General features: G+C 35.2%; 2 protein-coding genes across 3 annotated transcripts; both read left to right on the forward strand.

Moving 5' to 3' along the window:
* Positions 1–293: 293 nt before the first annotated feature.
* On the forward strand, positions 294–9,796 carry LOC110460093 (glucose dehydrogenase [FAD, quinone]-like). 2 transcript variants are annotated; one of them, XM_021512807.1, is made up of 12 exons: positions 294–457; positions 2,305–2,439; positions 2,886–3,094; positions 3,772–3,961; positions 4,240–4,368; positions 4,447–4,568; positions 4,823–4,990; positions 5,297–5,447; positions 6,601–6,764; positions 7,619–7,796; positions 9,022–9,250; positions 9,558–9,796. In XM_021512807.1, exons 2-12 carry the CDS (start codon positions 2,307–2,309, stop codon positions 9,682–9,684), a joined length of 1,800 nt encoding a protein of 599 aa, XP_021368482.1. In that variant the 5' UTR covers positions 294–457; positions 2,305–2,306; the 3' UTR covers positions 9,685–9,796. The 2 variants fall into 2 exon arrangements, with proteins under 2 accessions (XP_021368482.1, XP_021368483.1); XM_021512808.1 differs by lacking the exon at positions 294–457 and adding an exon at positions 512–1,144.
* A 3,990-nt stretch (positions 9,797–13,786) lies between these two features.
* LOC110460067 (glucose dehydrogenase [FAD, quinone]-like) lies at positions 13,787–25,485 on the forward strand. The gene is made up of 12 exons (XM_021512776.1): positions 13,787–14,146; positions 16,439–16,564; positions 17,191–17,399; positions 18,045–18,234; positions 18,578–18,706; positions 18,988–19,109; positions 19,526–19,693; positions 21,359–21,509; positions 22,113–22,276; positions 23,185–23,362; positions 23,596–23,824; positions 24,217–25,485. The coding sequence occupies exons 2-12, from the start codon at positions 16,441–16,443 to the stop codon at positions 24,341–24,343; spliced, it is 1,791 nt and encodes a 596-aa protein (XP_021368451.1). The 5' UTR covers positions 13,787–14,146; positions 16,439–16,440; the 3' UTR covers positions 24,344–25,485.
* Positions 25,486–27,379: the final 1,894 nt, after the last annotated feature.

Genomic DNA, 27,379 nt, shown 5'->3' on the forward strand with positions numbered 1-27,379 from the left:
TCAAGCTGGTTAATTACAGACAACATTTCCATATTGTCTGTTTGAAATTTATGTTTCCTTGAGAGATACTCTCCGATGCGTTTTTGACATAACAAAATAAGAAATCTGCAGTGCAAATCTATGCTGCCAAAATATGCAAAGTCTTACTTATAAGACTTATTTTTATTTGAATTTCTAATTAACTCTATCCTCGGTTACACAAGCGGCTCCACTTACGCCAGAAACATATTGACCACGCGTACATCACGTGAACGGTCAACGCTGATTGGTCAACTTAAGTGGTCACGGTTGAGTGGAGCGCACTTGAACTTCACCTTCGTCAGGGATCAGCAACAGTGCACAGACTGATTTTTGTAAATATTGACAAAAACGCACATTTTTGTCAGTGTTACCCCACATTTAACCCATTTTGGACTCAAGACTCTTGACAATTTCATTCGTTTCGGAGCTGCAACTGGTAAATATGTTTGCATGATTTGTTGTTTGTGGGCGTACGAACTTTTATGAGACTCTTTGTTTACATTGTCACGGTTGAGCATGGCGGGACCCAACCCGACAGGGACAGTGCTTGTTTTAGGACACAGTTTTATTTCACGGTTAGAGCAATATGTCAGAAAAGACGAACGATGTTGGAATGTTGGGCTGCGAAGTGATATGATTAATATGACAGGTTTCCCGGGTGGTACCACTTCGAACCTGATCAATCGTTTACAACGGGGTGACATCATGGCGGGAAAACGCACAGTGTGTCTTCAGATTGGGGGAAACTGTCTAAGTCGTCCTGAAAACACGCCTGATGTAGTAGTGCGAAACATCGCCAATTTAGTAGGAATTTTGGAAACTGAATACGGGGTGCAGTGTGTCGTAGTGTCGGAACTGTTTCGCCGATTAAAGACAAGACAACACAAGAAGGACGTGTGTGTTGATATTTACAACACGCGTATTACACAAACGAATAGTCTACTGAGGGACGTTATTAGTCAGTTACCGGGTTGTGGCTTTTGGACCCACGGGGCACACATATGGAATGAATTTGAGCTGTATGGGGCCGACGGGGTTCACTTTAAGGACATGAAACCATACTTCAAATATATGAAAGGATGTGTCTTGTTAGCCCTACGCATGCTGAATGGAGATGCCTAAGGTAAATAACGGTGTTCACATATGTGTCGTAGCATACAATCGGCGAGTAAACTTTATGTTTGTAGTTATTTAGTATATGTTGACTTATGTCAAACCCTAAGTGAGTCGTCAGAAGAAGAAGGAAATGAGGAAGAAAAATGCAAAGTCTTACTTATAAGACTTATTTTTATTTGAATTTCTAATTAATTTTATCCTCGGTTACACAAGCGGCTCCACTTACGCCAGACACATATTGACCACGCGTACATCACGTGAACGGTCAACGCTGATTGGTCAACTTAAGTGGTCACGGTTGAGTGGAGCGCACTTGAACTTCACCTTCGTCAGGGATCAGCAACAGTGCACAGACTGATTTTTGTAAATATTGACAAAAACGCACCCTCCACCGCTCTCTGACGCTTTCCTTTCAATTAATGTTGTTTATTCAGTTTTATTTAATGCATTTCATTGTAATAATTGGTATATTTTAACCGTTACTACATTATAAAAGATGTACATGTATATCTAAAATAACTTAGATTATACAGAAGGACCAGGTATTTTAATTCGTTTTATGGGCCGCAATTTCATCAAAAAATATTATTAAGTAATATGGACGATCAATAATAAATTCAACGGCCACCCGTAGGTGAGCCATTTACGGCATTTCGTTGTTTGGAGTTATATATTTATAGATTTTGATGAACGGGGGAAACAGCAGGAAGCAATTATAACATATGCCAAACTTTATGTTTGTAGTTATTTAGTATNTAACATATGCCAAACTTTCTGTTTGTAGTTATTTAGTATATGTTGACTTATGTCAAACCATAAGTGAGTCGTCAGAAGAAGAAGGAAATGAGGAAGAACAAATATCTTTCTTACAATTTATTTGCTCTTAACAACACCGTGGTGTGATTTTATTGTAGTATGAACACTTTACAAAGCAGGTCTTCGGTACAGCAGTAGTTCTTGTCAACTTGTCTGTTCACACTTAGACGTTTCCGCTTTTAGTTCTTTTATTTTTTCCATATAAAATACATTTTATATATCTTATAGTTAAATTTGGTTAATTATCTACTCATTGCTATTGTGTGTATAGGATACTACCGTACTTATGTGTTTGTGATGTTTGAAATACAATTTGTAACATGTTTCATGTATTATCACTTTGTATTGCAGTAATGGTGAAGTTTCTTCTCACGGCAATCATAATTGGTGTAATCGCATATGTATTTTTTAAAACTGCGCTAAACACGGAGAGTGGAAATACTGGATTTTCGACAAAACTCAAAACATCATATGACTACATAATAGGTGAGATATCAACGACAGTGTTAGGAAAACATCAATATATTTAGAATAATGTTTTTTTCTCCGTTTCTATTTAACATACAGTATTTTGTTTGTGTAACACCATTGCTATCACATTGCTGTAAAACGCAAAATGAACGACAGAGCGAACTGTATTCGGCATTTTTCAGATGCTACACACACCAACACCATGGATATCAACGTGTTTATTTTGTTGGTTGACTGTCAAACCCGAGATTAAAGTTACCTTGCAGTTGGAATTTATTCTGACATGACCTACATGGAATACTAGTTTACCTCATTCACCCCTGAAGACAGATTTGAACTCTTTAAATTCAAAGGTCGGCATAATTCATGTTGAAAATTCAGACGTGGATGAGTTAAGCATAAATAATCTTTTATAGTCAAACAACAGTTCTTTTGTAACCACAATTCAATGTTATTTTCAGTGGGGGCTGGTTCTTCGGGATCTGTTTTAGCGTCACGTCTGTCAAAGGACCCCAAAAATGACGTGGTGTTATTGGAAGCTGGTGGGTCTGACGAAACCAGTCCTTACATCTATAAGCCCGGGGCGGTCGCCATGTTGTTAAAATCTAACGAGGATTGGGAATATTACACATTGCCACAGGAACAGGCCTGTCAAGCCATGGAAGAGGAGGTTTGCAAATATGAAGCTTAAACATTCGGATGTCTTTTAAATTAAAGTTATTCTGTGTAAATTATACTACTAACAATAAAAACTATCTTGAATACACTAAGCTGTTTACCAGTTGAAGTCATTTCAGGTCATTACAATCCTACTTGTCGACTGGAATTATTTTGGTGTTTTGATAAGAGATTAGCATTGATCCCTGCCAGGAAAGTTGTGCACTGGTTTATAAATATCACCAGACTTTTATCTGGCCTTCATAACCACTGATTTGTTTTTCTAGAGAAGAATATTTGTATTCGTAAATAAGAGACAGAAAAAAATGAATGAGACTCTGTTATCCTAACATATACAAGTGAACACGTTTTCAATGATTTATCAATAATCCACAGATTTCTGTTTTTATCCTTAATTCATGGTTATCAGTAATACTGATAATCCTCTGATATCTGCTTTATAATATAATTCATGGATTATCTGTCCTATGTGCTTGAGTAATGAAATACTTGCAGACTTAGTTGGATTCATTATACGAAGCCGCATTTAGCCGAATATTCAACCAATTATTCCTGTGATTTAATTGCTTGTATGTCCACAATTTCTTAGGTAACGGTTTGGAAAAACAGTGTTGGTTAGATTAAATTACAGTTTGGTACACCGGAAATATTTCTGGTTTCAAATAACAGAGAAGCTATTGGCCTCGAGGAAGAGTTCTTGGAGGAAGTAACGCTCTGAACTGGATGGTGCATATAAGAGGTAACCGCCATGACTACGATAGCTGGTCTGAGGAAGGCTGTGACGGTTGGAGCTACAAGGACGTTCTTCCATACTTTATCAAGTCAGAGGACATACAGATTGACGAGTTCAAACAATCAGGTAAATTTGAATTACCATTGGCAGGATAAACTCCACTCGTTAATGTTTTAACATAGATAACTAAATGTCTAGTAATGTCTTAACTTATGCATTTAAAAAACTAGAGTATGGACCCAATTCTTCGATTTTATTTGTGATTCAATGTTGACTGCTTTGACAAGTTTGGGAATCAGTTTCAAAAGCTAAAGACACAAAAAGAACCAAAATAAAAAGAACAGAATAGAGGAAAATATAGTAAGAAAAAAAAGCGTGATCTTGATTTACTACTTTGCAAACAGAATATCGCGGAAAGAGAGGCCCTCTACCAGTTACTCGACCAAATATCACACCGATGCAAAAACTCTATCTTGGTGCTGGCAAAGACTTGGGTTATAGCCTCATCGATTGTAACGGCGAGGACCAAATCGGTTCGTATGCATATTTAGTGAAATTTAACAAATCATATCTCATTTTTCTCTGATATCAATGATGTATTCCCTACATAGGATTTAGCTGGATGCAGTCCACTATAAAACAAGGGGAGAGATGGAGTTCTTACAGAGCATTTATTAAACCACATCTGGACCGTTCAAATCTTCACATAATGCCCAACACTTTAACCACGAAGGTAAGCAGTCATATGTTTTCAGAACAAATTTAACAAATACTCATTATAAGCTTATTCCGGAAAGGTGTCATATATCCTATAATATCCACTTTTAAAAAGTTGTTCTTAAGAAGAAAACATATTAATAATCAATATCTTTTTCTTAAATCAAATCGCCTAAATCGATATAGGAAACTGCACAAGCTAAGAATAAGCTAATATATTTACTGTTGTCATAGCAATACAATCAAACACTTAATTAACTTATCTTTCAGGTAATCATCAAAGACAAGAAGGCTATTGGCGTAGAGTGTATCAGAAACGGAAGGAAGGTCCGAGTGTTTGCCAGGAAGGAAGTGATCTTGTCTGCTGGCTCCGTCAACTCTCCACAACTACTGATGTTGTCCGGCGTTGGACCAAAGGAACACCTTAATAAATTAGGGGTATGTTAGTTTGTACACAATAGTACAAAAACACAGATGAACAAAAAAATAATAATGTAGCCTTATGTTACTGTTGCGATGAGTATTATGCATATGTATATCAATATAAGGACAATAGAAAATGAACGAAAAACTAGATAAGAGTACGAAGTATAAACAGTGTTCACTGATGTTTATATGTGTTCATAGCCATTAATGTGCACTTAACTTTCCTCACTAGATTGCAATAAAAGGTTTGTAATTTCCTAACTACTTTATAGACTCTTTGCTGTCTGTTATAATCTCGTACCTGTAATCCATTAACAGATCCCTGTACTTGCTGACCTTCCCGTAGGTGATAATCTACAGGACCACCTAATGATACCCTTGGTGTACGGCATCAATACAACAGGGTCAATAACTCTAGACAAACTGAATTCAATATGGTCGGTCAAACAGTATGAGTACTTTCGCACAGGTATGACTAAGTAAACTCATTTATTTGTTTGCAGTTGTGTTTCTTTTAAATCGTGCCTTTGTGTGTTTACTTTTGGCTTAATATACCATTTTATTCAGTAAAATTACTGAAATAGTAAGACTGTCTTACAGACATTCTGATTGTATTGTTGACTTTTTGCCAACAATTACAAATAAATCAACGATGTGTTTTCTTGAATTCTACAACATTTGCGTTTACCAACCTCTCCCGCAAATGAACCTGTAAACAAATGACTAAGGACTCATAGCGTTAATTCAAATCTGATGATATCTTGTGCATGATATCTGTCATAACGATTGGATGTTCTGTAGTTGCTACAAGAATAACATCGATGTCACATATCTAAACGTAGTAAACACAAATGCAAGTGAAGGGGGTAATACATTGAGGATTTACCTCCCTTTGAACAATCAGCACACAGTATGTGGTATTTCACACAGTACATTAAAAAATTAGTAGTATTTTTTTTCAAACTTGTATTCCTTAATTACTACATCGTCTATTCATACAAAGCTAATACTTATAGGAACATACATTGTTATCTTGCAGTGCGACCTTGTTATGTATGCTACTTTATGTGAGCTACGTTACTTTTTCAAATGTGTCGTTCACTTGAACAATTTAAGATTGTGATTCAAATGTAAACCCAATTTTAAAAATCAACGGTTTGCGCTAAATTACGCTCTTTGCACGCTTGGAATATGTCATAGCAAAATTAAAGGCACGAAAGTAACTGTTTGATTGGTCTAAGGTTAAAAGATAGAACCAATCGCTGGGCTGATACCTGTCCGTTTAAGGTAACAGAGGAGCGACAACCGACTTCAAAACCAGTCAAATTTTACCGCTCCGTGATCGCAAGATTCTTTTGATGTTCATCAAAGGATCGAACTAACCGTTTTGTCTCATCAACAACTGGCGCACACTAAGCCATCGGTTTTGCTATGACATATGCCAGGGGTACGGAGAGTGTTAGTAAGCGTTACCCCTGGGGTATACAAGATGTTTTATACCACAATGGTCAAACATATGCAGGTTTTGAACGAGTAATGTCACAATTTCTAAGAGAACAAATGGCATTTTTCTATACCCTTTATTAACAATGTATTGTGAGCTGTTGTTTACTCCTTCCTAGGTTTGTGGTCTGCCACCTCCGGCGAGTGTTTGGCGTTTGTATACAGAGATTTCAATAAGAAGACCGATGCTGGAAAAAGTGCTGATATTCAGATTTCCGTTAACAGTGTCCATACCACGACCCCTTCAATGAGGGATTCAATGCATTTTAACTACCAGGAAAAGGTGATAAATGGTCATTTTGTAATTTATAAGTTTTGTCTTTGTCGCCTATGTACTCCTCCGAATGAACGATTATGGTCCTACTGTTTGCAAAACAAAACCCCAAAACAAAATAAACAAACGATATTAAATTAGTGTTCCGTGTGTTTATGTTATTCACCAAACATAACCAAAAGAACGGTTGTGTCTGATACTTTTGAAAATTTGTATGGGCCACCTTTTGTATTTTGCACGGATTAAATGCTAATACCGTGTTTATAAAAACATTTGATTTTCTTTAACTATCCATACATTCACGAACGGAGATGATATGGTAAATTGTAATCAAACGGTCCACCGCCTGCACATCCATTTGTTTTTTTACTTTGTGCCCTTTTAATTTGAGTAGCCTTTCTTAAATAAAATCACTCACAAAGTCATATTAAAACGACCAATGCAGGGACCAATAGTTTTATTCATTTTGAGTTTTTAAATGTGAAAATTCATGTCCAAATATATTCCGGACCATAACTGCAATTGTTTGCTAGGTGTTCGGAAGCGCTACAGAAACATTACGCAAGCAGTGGACGATATTATGTTAATTTTTGTGTTCAACCTATTTATATTATGTCCTTTAGAAAACATAAGCGACAAGCGGGAAAATTAGTTTACATTTATTTAATACATATTATTTGAAATAGTATTCAATTCTAATTTATCATGTTTCTACAATGTGGTTGCAATTGCCTATCCCAATGAAGGAATTATTCATTTACTATATCATCTTCCTCTTATCCACTTTTAAAAAACCCAAACAGCATGAGCATTGATTATACAATTAACTTGGCATTGTTTGGTTTATTTCCTACACGATTCAGGTTAAAGATCAAATTTTTACCGACACGGAAAAAGTTGAAACGATATTATTCCTTCCCATCCTTCTCCGCCCTAAAAGTAGAGGATATATCCGACTGAAGAGCAGGGATCCGTTCGATTATCCTGATATTGACCCAAACTATCTGGAACATCCGGACGATGTTCATACGCTTATTGAAGGTTAGGCAAACTCATACGCCTTATTTTCAGTTTATTGTCGTACTTGGAAAAAATGCACAAAGTTGAAATTGAATTGTCTCTATTCTGGTAAACTTTACATGTGGTTTACACGAAATAATATATGGAATGTTTATTTAAATGATGAAGTCAAAACTTTACGTTATGGTAGCAGTGTACAGTAGCGTACAGTGGCCATGGGTGATTTTTTTGTACAATGAATAACCCCTGTAATATTACATGTATCAAAAGTTTAAAAAAAATCAGCTCTAAAATTAGCATATACATGATAAATTGGACTATGTGGGCTTAACATTTAAAAAAAAAAAAAATCGAATTTGGCTTGAGACTACATTTTTGGCCATTTACGAATCTGTGTCTACACAACCAAAGGTAGTTTTCATGTAGTCCATTTTTGTACTCAGCACATGTGTAAATATTGTGAAAAATCCAGTTTGACGACCTATGCTAAAACGTGAGTATCTGTGACCGATTAGGTGATTTTTAAGTTAAAACACGTTTAAAAACAAAATACTTGCGTGGGTCAAACTTTGGGTTAAAAATCATGTTTATTTGCATTTTTTGGCGTTTTTGATGTGGTAACCATGGTTTTCACAAGTCTCAAATCTGGGGAAATCACTTTTTGAAAAATTATTCATTCTTCTAAAAAAACCGTATTCAAATGTAATTTATAAATAAATATATATATATGTAGGTGTGTTATGCAGGATGAATCCACTATCCATATTTATTCGAGACATGCCCTTTATTTTTAGGATCAAGCCATTTCTACTGTACTCTGCTACATGTACCTATATAACATTTTATATGTCTTTTTTCCTCTTGATGCATATCACATATGCAACAAGATTCTTTTTGATATGAAATAACGAGTCTGAACTGAACGAGATGGCCGTATGGTACAGTTATTGTCTATTTTGGCCAGCTTTTTGAATTATCATACTAAATTGCTTTTCAATGAAAAGACCTGAGAACACCTGTGATTATGGGCCTGTAATAACATTAAAATAATCATTGTTTTACTCGTTTTGCTGTATTGGCCACTTGTTTTACAAGCGTTTCAGATCTTTTTAACATAAAGTATATCTGTATGCAGGACAAACTGTTAAGCACAGTGGGAATACTGATAATGAGAGAGGCAGCATTTACATGTTTAATTATTTCTGTGTAGGTATTTACCTGATGACTGTTAAACATATGTTCACAGCTATAAGATTTGTGGAAAAGATGGTTGGCACAAATACATTGAACTCCGTTGGAATGGACGTCAACTATCAATCACCATATTATAAACTGTGTTCCAAACATCAGTTCCGATCGGACAAGTTCTGGGAATGTTATGTTAGACATTTTACATTGACTGCGAGCCATCCAACATCTACGTGTAGAATGGGAGATAAAGACGACCCGTCAGCCGTAGTGGACCCCCAGTTGAGGTACAAAAATATCATTTTTTTTCTTGCGGGATAGAACTACAATAAAACAAATAAGAATTAATTGCAACATTAATAAAGGTAAGACGAGTTTCCTTTCTTAGCTCCGATTAAAAGCAATCTGAAATGTGTGTACTTCAATGTAAACTGTTCTCCTGGTTTAAGAAACAGTTAATAAATGTGTTAGAATTGATGATTTACATAAGCTATATGCAGGAGTGAAACCGTTGATTCTGGTAGTTTAATCGCACCTGAACCAATTCGAAAAAACGATGTAACGTATTTTAAAAAAATCTCTCTCTGTCTTTAGGGTTAAAGGAATATCCGGCCTACGTGTTGTCGACGCTTCTGCGATGAGAAATGTACCTGCAGGAAATACAAACGCTGGATCGATTATGATAGGAGAGAAAGCTGCTGATCTGATTCTGAAAGGTTGAACATGTACAGGCATACATTCTTATAGCAAATTAAATTTATACTTTTTTTCTGTCCATAAGATTCATCAGTTTGGAAATATGTGATATCAAAGTTTACTTTTTACACAAACAATAAACCGACTGGTCCCTTTGTCAAGCTATGACTGCAAACTGCATCAGATAGGTTACAAGTAAGGTGTAGATCTCGCCCCTCCTCTGTTATGACATCATCGGGTCATACAAATGACTCAGCTGGTGTGCCCCTCGTCTCTGTTCATGTTCTGAGTTTTCCCGATTTTGAAATCAGGAAAAATCTGAAAAACTCAGAACATGAACAGAGACGAAGGGGACACCAGCTGAGTCATCTGTATGATCCGATACTGACATAACAGGGGAGGGGCTAGAATTACACCCTTTCTGTAAACTATCTGATGCAGTTTGTATACGCTCCCTATCGATAGGCGAAATGTCTCGGGTCGAGTGACATGAAAAGTTTACAATTTCGTCACATCGTGGTACAGGTAAAAAAAACTATTCGCTCACTCAGTCATAGCTTGACAAAGGGACCAGTCGGTCTTGAAACGTTGCGATACGTTTAATACGTACATTGTTTGTGTAAAAAGTAAAACTTTGTTATCAAAAATTAATACAAGTTAAAAAATAAATTGGCAACACTGTAAAACCAAATATTAAAATAAACTAAATGTTTTGGGATTCAGGTTTTATGTTTGGAGAGCAATTTGACAAATCCAGATTTCGGGAGGATGAGTCGAAAGAGTTTTATGTAAAGCTTACTTACTTCATTTAGTGTATATCTGTTATTTATTTAAATGATTTTGAAACAACATTAAAGGAAAATCTTGATTGAGACGTATTATGTACATTTGTTTGTTTTGTTTCAGTTGCTTTTATTATTTTTGTTTTCAAGAATTTAATGTGAATAACAAAGGTATGAGAATTGAGATGCATTTATGGTATTTTTTCGTAGATAAACGACGTGTACTGCAAAGTATCTACTTTTCACACAAATTTAACTGTCCTTAATTTTTGATCGACAGGAAAAAGGGTGAAAAGCGGTAACGCATTTGCCACTTTTGAGGAAATGTAAAAGGGATTAATCGTATAACAAACATACCTACCAAGAATAACGAGTTCTTTAGTAGAATCGCAAAATTTGGAACCCTCTCAACTGGGAAGCTTATCAGAATTACAGCTATTTATTCCATTCCCAAGTCATTATGTGTTATAACACCTGGTATTCAAGCTATATGTCAGTATGCCAAACCTGTACATCACATACCTTTGTCATCCAGAGTTATTTCATCTTTATATTCAATTCTTTTGCTACCTACGCGTTCATACATGCAAAGTATCCCTCTGCATCTCATTCCTGTGTCACATCTGTAATCTCATTCCTGTGTCATATCAGTAATCTTATTCCTTTGTCACATATGTAATCTCATTCCTGTGTCACATCTGTAATCTCATTCCTGTGTCACATATGTAATCTCATTCTTGTGTCACAACTGTAATATCATTCCTGTGTCACATCTGTAATCTCATTCCTGTGTCACATCTGTCATCTCATTCCTGTGTCACATCTGTATCTCATTTCTGTGGCACATCTGTATCTCATTCCTATATTAACATGTGTTTTCACACCTGTAACCTGTATATCACATACTCTTTGTCGTCATGTGTTTACATAACGCATGTCTGTCAAAATGTGTTGATATAAAACAAATAATAACACAATGTTATAAATAACGTGTTGACATACAATAAATAATAATACAATGTTATAAATAACGCGTCGACATATAACAAATGAATAAAATGTTTCACCCTGAACTAAGCAGTTATTTTAATTTCATCGACAAAATGATTATTTTCTTGTTATTTTATTCAGGCAAACTTACTGAAATAATATACTATGCATTTTTATTTTAAAATTCACGTTTTATAAAAAGACATGCATTTGTATTTCCAAGGCAAAAATAAGAAAATAAACCAATATATATATATATTTGCAAGTTGAGATTCACGTTGAACAGCTGTAGACTGGTACATTTGCATATTAACTTTATGATTAAGATATGCACGATTAAATTAATGTTTGATCATTTCCATTTATTACCAATCACAAGTTAATTTATATTTCTGATTCAAAAATAGATTTTTAAATCTTACATATAACTAGATGAACGTACATGTACGATACGGTAATAACCTGAGGCAAATACCATTTATTGCAATGAAATATCGCATATACGATTGTCTGTTATCTGGAGCAAGAAGGGATAATGATAATACAACTGGGTTACCTGTGTGTGGCCTTGATTCTCTGTATGCGTTTTCATCTGAAAGATTAAGCGTTGAACTTGAGTCCTACCTAAAGGTAATAAAATGGGTTGAGAGACATTTAAGGTCAATACTCTACCTTATGTAAACAGAATAGGCGACAGTTACTTCACTAAGGTCACCACTGATACAATCAGACACAGGTGAACAAAAGGCAACCATAGCATACACAGGTGACTTAAAGTCACTACTGATATATCTATAACCAGACACAGGTTACCAATGGTAGCAGGCATATATTATACACGATTATCGTTTGTAGACAGATATGAATCAACTAAGTTATTGATATGCGAAGAAAACAATCCACTATATACTTTAACCTGCGGCAGGAAAAAGTCTCCATCCCAATGACAACAGATTATTGTAGAAACAAATTAATCTTCACTAAATGACATTTTATTATAATAGAAAAACTTTCGATCTAGCTTAATGACAACATATTATTTATATTTAATCTTTTAATCATACTACACGACAAATATTAGTGAAGCTAAACATTTCATCAAGTATACGTGAACAAATGAAATGACAATGGAACTTTTTTTTTAAAGTACAGGAATAAGTACGGTATAAAACGGGAAAACAACTAAATAATTTAAAATTAACGTGTTTAGTGGACAAACAATTGCAACCGAGTAAGTAACGAGCCTACATTGATTTTGTTACTTTTAATGTCCAGGTTGCGGACGTCCATTCATTCCGAACTGACCCGTCATAATATTTAATATTGTGTTATATTTTGGATACATTTAACAGGTTAAGATCAATGACTAAATTTCTTGGTAGTCTTATAAGTATTGAGGACGTAGTGTATGCCACATCCTTCCATTACTCATCAAATGTTAAAAGTGTCATTATAAAGATTCATTAATGAAATGTAATAAGGAAATCGGATCATGAATGTTCGCTAGCGCACTTTTTGTTGGAATTAATTTTCTTGACAAGTACTGTTTCACTAAAAATGGCAATTAGGAAAGTTTGAGGGAACTTTCCTTAAGTGTCAGAGATTTGTTTTATCGATTATATTTCTGAAAGGGATTGGCTGATTAAGCTGGCAGTTAAGAAAGGTTAATAATATGATTTTTTTTAACTTATTAAAATTCTTTAATGTAGAAATCTATTCTTATTTGCGATTCCGCGCCAGTAGTCCGTTTTGTAGAAAACTTGTTGGATACAAATACAATGCCCCTATCGGTGTGAATGTAAGGGTAATAATTAAAAATACGAAGAAAATATGTACCTATTTCAATATGTTGTTTATAGATTCTGAAAGCCATATTTTACTCCAGGATATGGTCATTGCGTCTAAGGAATTACAAAATCATGTGTTCCGAAACAAATATACAGCAAAAAGGGAGATACAGTATGAGATGTCTGTTTATCGCGAGTTCCGGTCAGAACAATTCTTGGAATGTTGCTTACTACACTCCAAACTAGGCCTCTACACTGCAACATTGACATGTTAAAATAAGGTCACCCTGCATGTTAAAGAAATGTATTGAAACAATTGTTTGATTAATCCCTCAATCGTAAACATTATATTTTTCATTTTCAATGAAAGTTACAAACTATTACTCGCTATCAAAGCTAGCGTTCTGATCTAAGTTATTGGAGAAGATTTTTGTCCCAACGTCTTGAGTTTTATGTCTGTGCGTTATCTTCATTGAAATATGCAATCCGCTTATTGTACGAGTGACTCTGCTGAGACGGCCCTGTTTTTAGTCAACAAGGACATATCTACCACATTGGATAACTAGTACAGAGCGGTACGTTTCATGCTTGACTTGTCCACTGCATTTAAACTCACCGATCATGATATTTTTATATCTATCTAGTTATTTTATTTAGTGGCTGTAGATACGCTCTGCTTGATTCCGTCCTATGTAGGTAAATTGGACAACTGGGACACCCTATCAGTAGCGCTGGAAGCACGTTTACAAGCACCCGTACCTTGATAACGTGCATCAAACGTCCAGTTTTCGCAAAAAGCATTACGGGGAAAAACGGCCCTGTAGTGGTAACCGTTGATACCGTGTTTTTTCAGAAAGTGTCAAGCAGAAGTCGGATATGCACTTTGCACAGTGTATGGAATGACAGGTTTTAGACACCGTTGACAGAAGTAAGTATAGACCGCATTAAATCACCTTCTTACAGTAGTCATAAACATAAAATGGTGGAAAACAACGCCAGTCATAACTGAATATATATTTTTAGACTAGGTGCAGTAAAGTACCGACACATACACAGGGTCGACATTATCCCTACTTCAATTACATTATGTACGTCTCGCTATCCTGAAATGTGTTGAAATCAAGTATATACAGATATGATCTAAATCTGACTTACGTTATTCTCAGAATATACGAGGGAAGTATAGTGAATAAGATGATATAATCTAAATATAGAGTCAATCATATATTGACTACAGGTGTAGATGAGAACTCAAATGTGAATGTACATTTGTTACTTCATATGCTATTCACGAGGATTAGGGAGAGCCGTATGCATTTCATAGAGTGACTTGGTAGCGTATTAATATGTATTTTCCCCCTTATACAATCCTCATTCATACAGTAAACGTATAAATATTAGTTTAATTGTCTCTCACTCTGGCATTGGACCGCTGGTTTAAGTCAACCGCTTACATCTTAAGATATTTCTAAATTATATCATAGTGATAATGTATAAGATTTCTCTGTGTTTAGGGTAATTATGCGTTATATGTTAATTGTAATGTATCAAAAAGAAAAAAAATTTAAAAAGGGAGCCAATGTAATTACCTGTTTTGAATAAGTATTCTCCTATCTAGAATGGGCATTAATACATGAAGTATATACATAAGCAACAGTAACTTCAGTGTGGGACATTAATAAAATACACGTACCATCGTACCTTAAATGCAAGAAACAGGGAGTAGATACAAAGACCACCGTTACTGTGAGACACAAGAAGCAGACATACGTACCACAGTTACTGTAGTACACAGGAAGTAGATACAAATACAACCGTTACTGTGAGACACATGAAGTAGATACAAATACCACCGTTACTGTAAGACACAAGAAGTAGATACAAATACCCCCGTTACTGTAAGACACAAGAAGTAGATACAAATACAACCGTTACTGTGAGACACAGGGAGTAGATAAAAATACCCAATTTACTGTGAGACACAGGAAGTAGATATAAATACCACATTTACTGTGAGACACAGGAAGTAGAAACAAATACCACAGTTGCTGTGAGACACATGAAGTAGATACAAATACCACCGTTACTGTAAGACACAAGAAGTAGATACAAATACCACAGTAACTGTGGTACACAGGAAGTAGATATAAATACCCCATTTACTGTGAGACACAGGGAGTAGATACAAATACCCCATTTACTGTGAGACACAGGGAGTAGATACAAATACCACAGTTACTGTGAGACACATGAAGTAGATACAAATACCACAGTTACTGTGAGACACAGGAAGTAGATATAAATACCACATTTACTGTGAGACACAGGAAGTAGCAACAAATACCACAGTTGCTGTGATACACATGAAGTAGATACAAATACCACCGTTACTGTAAGACACAAGAAGTAGATACAAATACCACAGTTACTGTGAGACGCAGGAAGTAGATATAAATACCACATTTACTGTGAGACACATGAAGTAGATACAAATACAACCGTTACTGTGAGACACAGGAAGTAGATACAAATACCACAGTTACTGTGGGACACAGGAAGTAGATATAAATNTTACACAGAAACACATGTGATTCGCACCTTTACCATTTGGTGATAGATACAGTCTGTCAAATATGAATTAAGCCGCATCATGCAGCCGTTACGTCCTTCTAGTAGGACTTATTGGCGATTCTAGGGGTCAAAAGCTGGAACAATTATATTAACCTGTATACATGACTCTAAATACATTTCTGACGCTTTTTCCATGCATATTACAATAAGCTGCTATCGGTATATTGCTTATATGTAACATCATCACATTAAGTGTAAAAGAGTAAAGTAAAAGCGCAATTATGTTAGTCAACATTTGACGCAAGTGAATGTATCCAATTTTTAAGTGTTGTTCAAGTAAGATTGACATCAAAGGTTTATGTTGGATGTCCACTGAGTGACTTATTACAATACTGAAACACTACATACTAGACATATTACAATACGTGTTAAAAACAGAATGCTTGTGCACGATTGGACTTTCACATATAAAGGCAATTCGTGCGAAGCAATATTTTGCCGTTTGCTTTAGAAACAAATTCTAAAACACAATCATTATGGATAACATGTACGTTTAAAGTAAGTATATAATAGCATACCAAATAAAGTATATACCAATGTAAATATATGAGAGCGATTAGTTTTATCCTTTATGCATATTTTATTACAGAAATGGAGAAAGTTCTTGCTACGGCCATCATTGTTGGAGTATTTGCATATTTCTATTTCCACTCTGCACAAAACACGGATAACGGATTTGCATCAAATCTCAAAACCTCCTATGATTACATTATAGGTAAGATGAAAACTCACGTACTCGTAAATATTAAAGAAATATGACGTTGTATATATATATTGTGGTACTCAGATTTGGCTCTTCACTATGCTTGTCTAATTATTACAATTATTATAATTCATGAGCATACTTTTTGTTTTTTTGTTTTTTTGTTAGTATGTGAGTAGTTAGTATGCATGTGGTTGTTAAATTTATCATATATCTATCTTTTTTGTGTGTGCTCTATATCGTATATATGGTGCTTGTCACCGAGCCATTCATCATTGTACTTCTATTTATTAATTTTTCATTATCAGTATTTTCCTTTTTAAAGTCATATTATTTAATTTACAACAATTGTCCACACTCAACTCGTATTCCTCATTCTTCTTCGATTTTATACCATTAATATCACATCCTTACTCTCTATCTGGACATAGTCTTGCATTCCCTTTCACACTCACTTTGTTAAATATGCTGGTAGTGACGTTACTATTGTTAATTTAATTTTTTAGTTGTATACATGTAGTTTACAATAGATAATAAAACAAATAATACATTTCCCGCTCGAACGTGCAGGTCACGGCCCGTGTAATTTTGTATATAATTTTCTTCTCTCAATAACAATTGCAACATCATGTTTTGAGTGGGAGCTGGTTCCTCGGGCTCGGTGTTAGCGGCTCGTCTGACGGAGGACCCTGCTAATGACGTGGCGCTACTTGAAGCTGGTGGCTCTGACGAGACCAATCCTAACGTGTATATACCGGGAGCGGTCGCACAGTTGACCAATATTGACGAGGACTGGAGCTATTACACCGTGCCACAGAAGCACGCCTGTTTTGCCATGAAAGAACAGGTTTGAAAAAATAAGAAATAATCACTTATTGTAACAAAGAAATAAATCAAAATAAATCCGACCGGTTGAAAATAAAAATACATAAAATTAGTTACTGTTGACAACATATAATTTGGTAAAATCTGAAAGAAACAGAGATCCCCAATGAAAGTACAGATTATATTAAAAAAAGATTCATCACTGAAGGCAAGGTTTTTACCAGGAATACATCGATTGATGGTAATACTTTTATATCTTTATTATAACGTGATTTTAAGTAATCGTGTATTAATGTCTGCCTTAGTTAGCTAGGTCGTTTGTGACGGGCGTACTGGACAGCATTGACTGCTACAACGTCTGTTTTAGGAAACGATGGTCTTCCTTTTTCCTTTGCGCAGTTTTTTGTTTCTTTTAAAGAGGGGGTTCGATTTATTTGGTCCATTTTATCACCTGTTTTCTTTTTATTTCGACTTTAAGTTACGATTACTATATAACTTTCGATCTTCTTAATAAACAAAGAATGTTTTGCATTATAGATAAGCTCTTATAAATATATGTAATTATTCTTTTTTTATTTTTCTGTATGTTATTGACGCTATAAGTAACGATATAAAACATAATTGTGAATTAAACTTTGATCCCACAAATGCCTGCAATAATTAACAGAGAAGCTTTTGGCCACGAGGAAGAGTTCTTGGAGGAAGCAGCTCTCTGAACTGGATGGCGTATGTAAGAGGTAACCGCCATGATTACGACAGCTGGTCTGAGGAAGGCTGTGACGGTTGGAGCTACAAGGACGTTCTTCCATACTTTATGAAGTCAGAGGACATACAGATTGACGAGTTTAAACAATCAGGTAATATCAAAAACTCTTGCAAGAACATGGACACATTTTCGAATTAAAGAAAAAATCACATTATATATTAGTAATACGATAGAGCTGAGAGCAACAAAAAATACAGAGGTCTTGTACGACACGTTTAAGTTTAGTATAATCACCAAAAATATCCCTATGTTTGAAAAAATATTCTCTGAAATCTTTTGTGGACGAACTTATTTTAGCTTTCAATGGAATGGAAAAAACAATATATTTGACAAGTCATAATTTTACAATACTAGAAATAGAACAAAATATGCTGAAATAAAGTATTGCCAATACATTCGTAATAAGTCTGTTTAATGAATTAATGTGTTTACAGAATATCGCGGAAAGGGAGGCCCTCTACCAGTTACTCGACCAACTACCACACCAATGCAAAAATTCTGTCTGGACGCTGGCAAAGATTTGGGTTATAACGTCATCGACTGTAACGGCGGGGATCAAATAGGTGAGTTTGTTAACTCATCCATCATGAACTTATTAATGAACTGAGGCAGAAATCTACAAAATCATCAAATGTATTAACAATTGTTTTGAATCGTTAAATAAAACATATTCAGTTTTCTACCGTTGGTGTTGTGAAAAGAAACGTACTAATTTACATACAATTTAAAGTAAAAGTTTAATGAAGGGTCATGACATTTAATTCAACTAAGAACTGTGTCACGAGTGCTCAAATTGACTTTTTACAAGATCCGTATGTCATCAATAACGTCACTCTGGTTACAGGTTTTAGTTGGATGCAGTCCACTATAAAACAAGGGGAGAGATGGAGTTCTTACAGATCATTTATCAAACCACATCTGGACCGTCCCAATCTTCATGTAATGCCCAATACATTCACCACGAAGGTAAGCAGTTTCTGATGTATATATTGGCATATCTAAATACGACTGCATCCATTACATTTAGACATTAAGTCAATCAGGTAGCATGTCACGTGTATTGCACATCTTCACCAAATGTTCAATAAATACATCCAGACAGTTCACCGACATATTTGGTCCAGTGTTTAAATTGTAAATTATTTCGGTTTGCTTAGCAGATTGTTGACCAATCAGTATAACATGCTGTATAACAATGATGACATCAGCTCTTCATCCTACACATTGATGCACGAGGACATCTTATGAGCTGTGACGTCAGCAGTCAATGAATTGAAACACACCTTAGTCCTTACAATGCAGTACAGTAGTAAAAGAGTGATACATTTAATTTAACGAAAGAAATAAGTTTTACGTCTAATTTGTGCTATAATCACATGCAGATAATCATCAAAGACAAGAAGGCTATTGGTGTAGAGTGCATCAGGAACGGAAGGAAGGTCCGAGTGTTTGCCAGAAAGGAAGTTATTTTGTCTGCTGGCGCCGTCAACTCTCCACAACTTCTGATGTTGTCCGGCGTTGGACCAAAGGAACACCTTAATAAATTAGGGGTATGTTTATCTTTATACAAAATACCAGAAGTAGATAAACCAGTTGTCATTTAATTAAAATATACAGATTACTTTATCAAGTTCTGGCACCTAAAGGAATATCCTCAAAATGGGAAACAATAATAGTCAACTATATATAAACATTGAAAACAAATACACTAATCATATAGGATACTAGTCAACTATAAAGAAACATTTAACAAAGACACTAATTATATAAGATAAAAGTCAACTATAAAGAAACATTTAACAAAGACACTAATTATATAGGATCCTAGTCAACTATAAAGAAACATTTAACAAAGACACTATTATAAAGGATAAAAGTAAACTATATAGACACATTTAAAACAAAGACACTAATTATATAGGATAAAGGTAAGCTAAATATATACATATAAAACAAGGACACTAATTATATAGGATAATAGTCAACTATAAAGAAACATTTAACAAAGACGCTAATTATAAATAATAATAGTAAACTATATAGAAACATTTAAAACAAAGACACTAATTATATAGGATAATAGTTCAATGTATAAACCACTTAACAAGAAACCTAATTATATACAATAATTGTCAACTGTATATTTACATACTCAAAACCTACGATAGACTGCACGCGAGGTTTACGTAATCATTGTTAACAGATATCTTCCTAACGGTACACAACTGTTTTTTTTCCATGGATATACCTACTAAGTCGTAGGACACAGTAAGGTACCTATGTGCAAGGTTCAGATATCACAGACGGCTTAAATATAGTTGTGTCCTTGACAAGGAAACTCGTCTTTGTTTACTTCCATCATACAGCTGGAACGACATGAGTTTGCCGAGGTATTACTGTTTCTGTGGTGTCATATAGCAGTGTTATAGCAATATAATATGATATAAACTAAAGGTTACTACGTGTTTAGATGTAAAGGAGTAATACTGCTATGAAACACTCACTGTTGTTTTGAATATATATACATATCCCTTGAATGTTAAGTGCGTCAGGGTCCTTTTCTTAGATTACATAGGGCGATGCACACATCTAAAACTACAACCTTAGTATAATAGTATATCATCTAGTTATGGATATATTCTTGTTTTGGTGAACTTGGGAGCGAATCGCTTTGGTCCCTACCGTATAGGTAGTAGGTTGTGAGATGGACTTGGTATTACGGTTTCTTCATTGTAGAATTCAAGCGGTAGCACATATGTTCACAGTAAAGTTAAACACGTGGTGAGATGAATTACTGCAATGAATCTGTTCTAAATGTTTTGTCCTATAAAATCCCTTAATGTTTTAGTGCAGTTTCCTATTTCTATAAAGGGTCATATACCAATGTTGTAAAATAAATAACTGACGATGAAGTATTGCATCATGGCATTATAGACATTTTACTTGCTGCTAATTGGCACTTGGTTTCACATTGTTTGTTTTTTTTATTTGGTACAGGGAACTTCTGCTGCTTCGGAGGAAATTGTTTCACTTCAATTTTTTGACATAGTGTGCTTATTGTTTGTTTTGCTGTATTCTTAGTGCATGTTGCTGCCTTTCGTATAAACATCTTGAAATCCAGTTTGATTATTGTATAAGGGTTTTTTGATTTATATATATTTTGTATTAATTTGAGCCCAGAAAAGATTCTTATGATATTTGTAACCCATTTCCAGATCCCTGTACTTGCTGACCTTCCCGTCGGAGAAAACCTACAAGACCATATAATGATACCTTTGTCATACAGTACGAATACTACAGGGGCTGTAACTCTCGAAAAAATGACTTCAACATGGACAACAAAACAGTACGAGTACTTAGGCACAGGTTTGTCAATGTACAATCATTTCAAATACACCCCTTGAATACGTCATATATATATCGTTCCCTTATAAGTGAATCTTTTTTTTAGTTTCTTTTTTAAAATCTGAATAGAACAGGAAATTCTTTTATTGATATGATTTCTAACCCATCTCTACCCCCTTTATGACTCACCCCTATCCTCTTTGTGATTCACCCCTACCCCCTTTCTGACTCATCCCTACCCCCTTTATGACTCACTCATATCCTCTTTGTGACTCATCGCTACCCCCTGTGTGACTCACCCCTACCCCATTTGTGAATCATCCCATCCCTTTTTGACTCACCCCTACTCCCTTTCTGACCCATCCCTACCCCCTTTATGACTCACCCATACCCTTTTTGTGACTCACCCCTACCCCCTTTATTACTCACCCCTATCCTTTTGGCGCCCAAGAAACATATTTTTGATTATGCTTTCGCACTTGTTTTTTCGCATGCTATACAATTTAGCATTATTTTACCCATGAGTGAGGCAAAATTCCTTTAATCAGGAGGCAACGAAAGACCTTATGACTGTAATCTTATATTTATATTGTGTATCATTTTGTTTTTATTCATTTGTGTAAGGTCTATTATCCGCACCAGCTCTTGAGTCTTTAGCTTTTGTGTACAAAGATTTCAATAAAAAGAAGGACTCTGGGGAAAATGCTGACATTCAAATGATGGTATATAGTGTCCATGCTTCAACCCCACCATTGAGAGATGTCTTAAAACTCAACTACAAAGAAGAAGTAAGTCTTCGTTATTTCCTAGCTATGACGCCCATGATATTTATATATATACAGTTGTGGGATCGCACAACGTTACACGACGTACGCACAGTGTGCGCACGATGTGCGAACGATACAAATCTGGACGATTATTGCTTGCGCACATTTGTGCGGACGATGGACGAACGTTGTGCGAAGACAATCGTTGTTGGTGTCAATTGAGAAATGGCTTACCAATATATACGGTTTCGTGTTCATACATATAAACTTGATTTTTAAGTATGTTTCTATATTCTAGCTACATATATAAGCTGATCTTTTTTAAGAATTAGAAATGGTATTTCGGTGTTTTTCAAACTATTAAAATCGACACATGTAAAATTATAACACCTATGGACGTGATCCCATATAGAGGTAAACACTGTCCCTATGTATATGTACGTGGACCGTAGTTTTCCTCACCATGGGCGCTTGCGAAACTCGTCAAGGTGTGAAGATCAAGGTGAAGGGGAGCTATAGACCAATAGCAGTAATAACAGTAATAGTAATACGGTCTTATACATCGGCTCTCAATGTCAGGCATAGGGCGCCTGGTGTTTTTTTTTCATTCCGTAATATTAATAAACAAATTGTACCAACTCGCCCATTTTGTGCGGGGAGTAGCGCACAACGGGGCGAGCGATTGTTAAATCGAACAGTTGTGCGCACCATGTGTGGACGATGTGCGGACGTTGTGTGCACGATGTATGCACGATGTGAGCACGATGTTTCACTTCATAAGATATTTTTCAGTAGCAAAATAATGTCAATGTATATTTATCTAACTGTATAATACAATGCAGTATATGCAACGACATTGTGCGTCAGTAACACCGAGATTGTACGTCAATAACATACTTGTCTATTTCTAAACCTTGGTGCTTTTGTAGGTTAAGGATAAAGTCTATACTTCGACTGATGACGTTGAGACAATTATGTTTGTTCCGACTCTCCTCCATCCTAAGAGTAGAGGAACCATCCGACTGAGCACAACTGATCCTTTCGACTATCCCAAAATTGACCCGCATTACCTGGAGCACCCGGACGATGTTCAGACTGCCATTGCAGGTTAAAAACGCACACCCGTTATTATAGCTTAATGCATTACTTCGAAGAATTTTAATGATGAGATAAGCATCATCACAGCAATTATCCGTTATATAGTGTGTCCATTTCACACATACATATAGGAAATGTGTTTTTTGTTTACGCACGATATTCTAACAAAACAAAAAAGCAATGTCGTGGTATTGTTTACGATAAAAAGTAAATACTATGACTAATTAAACATTTCGATGCAGGTGTAAGGTTTACGGAGAAGATGGTTGGTACAGACTCATTGAAATCTATCGGAATGGATGTCAACTCTCCAATTTTGTACCATAAAATGTGTTCTGTCCACGAGTTCCGGTCAGACAAGTTCTGGGAATGTTTTGTGAGACATTTTACTCTGACGGTATACCATCCAACATCTACGTGTAGAATGGGTGGTAAGGATGATCCGTCAGCCGTAGTGGACCCCCAGCTGAGGTACGAAAATATCAATAATAAAGAATGTATCTTTTTATATAACTTAATTTGTTTCATTCTTTTTTAACCCTGTTATATTTTATTTTCACCAAACTTGGAATTGCGTCCTTATTTCAATCCTAAGTAGAATGCAGCCTTAAATACACAGGAAGAGAAATTTCAGTCCTAATGGTTATAGGAAAAAATGTTTGCATTTTTGTGAGATTGATTTTATAAATCTTCGTATTACAATATTCGTACTTTGTTGTACAACAGGAAATGATATATTTATATATATATATATATATATATATATATATCTAAACGCATGGAAACTTTAGAATTAAGGTATTTTTTAGCAATAAAAATTAATCATTGAATGAATAATGAAGGATATATTTTTCTTATTAAAGGGTTAAAGGGATTTCCGGTCTACGTGTTGTCGACGCTTCTGTGATGAGAAACGTTCCTTCAGGAAATACAAACGCTCCGTCGATCATGATAGGAGAGAAAGCTGCTGATATGATCCGAAAAGGCTGAATATGAATGAAAATGTATTCAAATCGTTCCATTTAACTCCTTTGCAGTAGTTTAAATATGCACAGAAATAAGTATATGTGTAGATTCATATCATACACCAATGTTATCATTTCGTTTTGTATTTGATATTCCTTTTAATTTTCATTTAAACACTTGTTTCTTGTTTAAAATAAAAAGAAGTTTATTTACTGATTTGTAAATATCGTATTGTCTAAGGTTTATCTAATAGAACACTATTTTGCATTACGCCGCCTGCTTCATTTCATTCCTCATATTATTCTGATTGTACAATATCACATCTTTAACTCACTCGTTTTGCCTTATTGATTTACAGCTATTTATAGTAGCATTTTGATACCCTTTTGGTGAAACAATTGCATATAGTTTTCCAGCATAATGTACGACAGCATTATTCTGGGATTGTGGGATATTAAATCTAAAGCTTGCTATTGTCAACAATGCTGTGATCACTCATGAAGACGTAGGCTTAAAATACGACTTTAAAACACATAGTTTATGGTAAAATACTTAGGAATCAATTTATTTGATTAGGTGTAGGAACAATAGGAACTTTTACCTTTTAAGGTGGGGTTGATTTTTTGCCGTTTTCACTATTTTGATTGTAGTACAATGTAGAAGATTTTGTCAAACAAGTAACTGAAGTGGAATAATTACATTCCTGACAGGAGTTTGAAGAACCTATTCATTGAAAGATTGCTGAAAACATTGGAATAGAATGGACGTTATGTTTTCTGTTAGAAAACTAAACAATGAGGAGATAAAGTGAACCGTATTAGTCTTCTGTTTGGTATTGTTATGTAACTTTTTGATCCTACGAAAAGGATAACCCTGATCACATTATAGACATAACTCTTGATCCTTAGACGGGAATACCTCATAAACTCGTGATAGGTATACCAGTTGATTTCCTGACGGTGCAACTCCTTCATTTCCTGAACTCTGTTTCGTTTCTGCTCTTAATGATACTATTCCATTTAATACTCAGAGATAGTTCAGAAATTGATTAAAGATACAGGACGCTTTTACAATTATCGGTTTTTCTAATATTAAATGACTTTGCTGTATGGATTGCTGTCCACCAGCACTATTTGCCGGATGTTTGAATTATCTTGTTTTTGTAACAACAATTGTCAAAACAAATAATGACATGCAATTATCAATATATATATATAAATTTATAATAACAAAAGACGGGAGTTTCTTAGTACCTCCCTAGCGCTTTCACCTCTTTAGAGGAAGCTAAATGCACTAGGGAGGTACTAAGAAACTCTTGTCATTTGTTTGTTATATATATGATACATACATTTGTTTTACCATTACTTCAATATGGTGCATGTAAACTGTTATTGATTATAAGGAGAAGATGTTCATAGGCTTCGCCTGCTTCCCAATTCCTTTGTATCTAAGATCTGCACAAAACATATTCTGAAATGAAAAATTTATGCAAGGAAAATCAAGTTGCTGTCATGACAGGAATACATTTGAATCTCATGACAGGGATATCATTTTATCTTATGACGAATATCCCTCGATCTCGTGACAGGGATACAATTTTATCTGATGACGAATACCCCTTGATCTCGTGACAGGGATACCATTTTATCTTATGACGAATATCCCTCCATCTCGTGACAGGGGTGCACATTGGTGTAATGACAGGCATATCCTGTGATCTTATTACAGGGATACCCCTTGACCTCATGATAGGGATACCGAATTAAGGCTTCTTGACATAAGAGAAACTGGAAATTATGAATGCCAATGTTGCCATCGCTCTCAATAGTGTCGCCGCCATGTGGTCATTTCCATCCTTCGGAGTATCAAGTACACACGATTAATAGAACGAGACAATGAACTTGTTCGATTCGTATAGTTTAGTCGACTTGCCGGTAGAATTGGAAATTTGCCGATGCATTTTAATTGTGATAACACACCGCTCCACCTGCGCTAAGAACACCATAAGTTTTCCCGTATCAATTGAAAAAAAAACCCGAGGAATATGTATATAGCTCAAGTCTGTTAATGTTGTAAAATATTAACCTGAACTGCCAATTTTAGCTGTATATCAATCGTTATCGCCTGTCTGCTGTGTCGGCTAGTGAGCACAAACGAGCACCCTCTAACCTTACCAAATTGCCGACCTTTCTCTGGGTAATATTAAGACTTTCGGTTAAAAGAGTATCTGGTGAAAAAACTAAGCGGAAGTATTCCCTTGACAACAAAAGTCTATGGCGAGTCATTGACGGCAGTCTAGTAAATGTTTGATGGATTGGATAAAACTATAGTGGGATGACGGGGAATTGAGGTAAAAAGAGTACTACCCGTTTTGGGTCAGTGTTCCGATCACTGAAAGAGACATATAAAGACGGATTGAGCAGACAGCATAGGATATACAAGGGTACTGTAAGTGTTGATATTATAGACACAGAAGTTGTGATTCATAATTTTCAATCAATTCATTCGTAATCTGTTACGTTGAAAATGGAAATGATATAAATATGTGTTTAATACAAACTAAATTGTTTTTTTTTAAAGGAATGTGTTATATGTATATCGCATGCCAGAAAGTGTATTAAATAACACAGCAGTTGCTGCTGATTTCGTCTTCAATAGAGGAGAGGGGTGTGATACACACGTACATATACATTATTTTACAAGACACTAAGACCATGTCTGTCCCTGTACGATAGACTGTTTCACAGTAAATGCTTTTAGAAGTGAGCACGTGTAGATTTCCATTATTTATGACAACACTTAGAGAAAAATCAATCCCTTTAACAACGAAACCATCTTTTAAAAATCAAAAATAAATTTTCAAAAGTGCTGTCTTTAAAAGTTCTTCTTCCAATTTTAAGATATAATGCGAAACGGAATAAAAAACAAACAGTTAAGCGTGTGTGTTAATAACTTTGTACATAAGGCGGCCTTTATACGTATCCTTACAAATCATTAGGTTCAAGGCTATACAACGATAACCTAGTTTGAAAACGGTAATCATCTGACATTAATGTACGC

The sequence above is a fragment of the Mizuhopecten yessoensis genome, unplaced genomic scaffold (assembly GCF_002113885.1).
Source record: "Mizuhopecten yessoensis strain PY_sf001 unplaced genomic scaffold, ASM211388v2 scaffold10315, whole genome shotgun sequence".
NCBI classification, from domain to species: domain Eukaryota; kingdom Metazoa; phylum Mollusca; class Bivalvia; order Pectinida; family Pectinidae; genus Mizuhopecten; species Mizuhopecten yessoensis.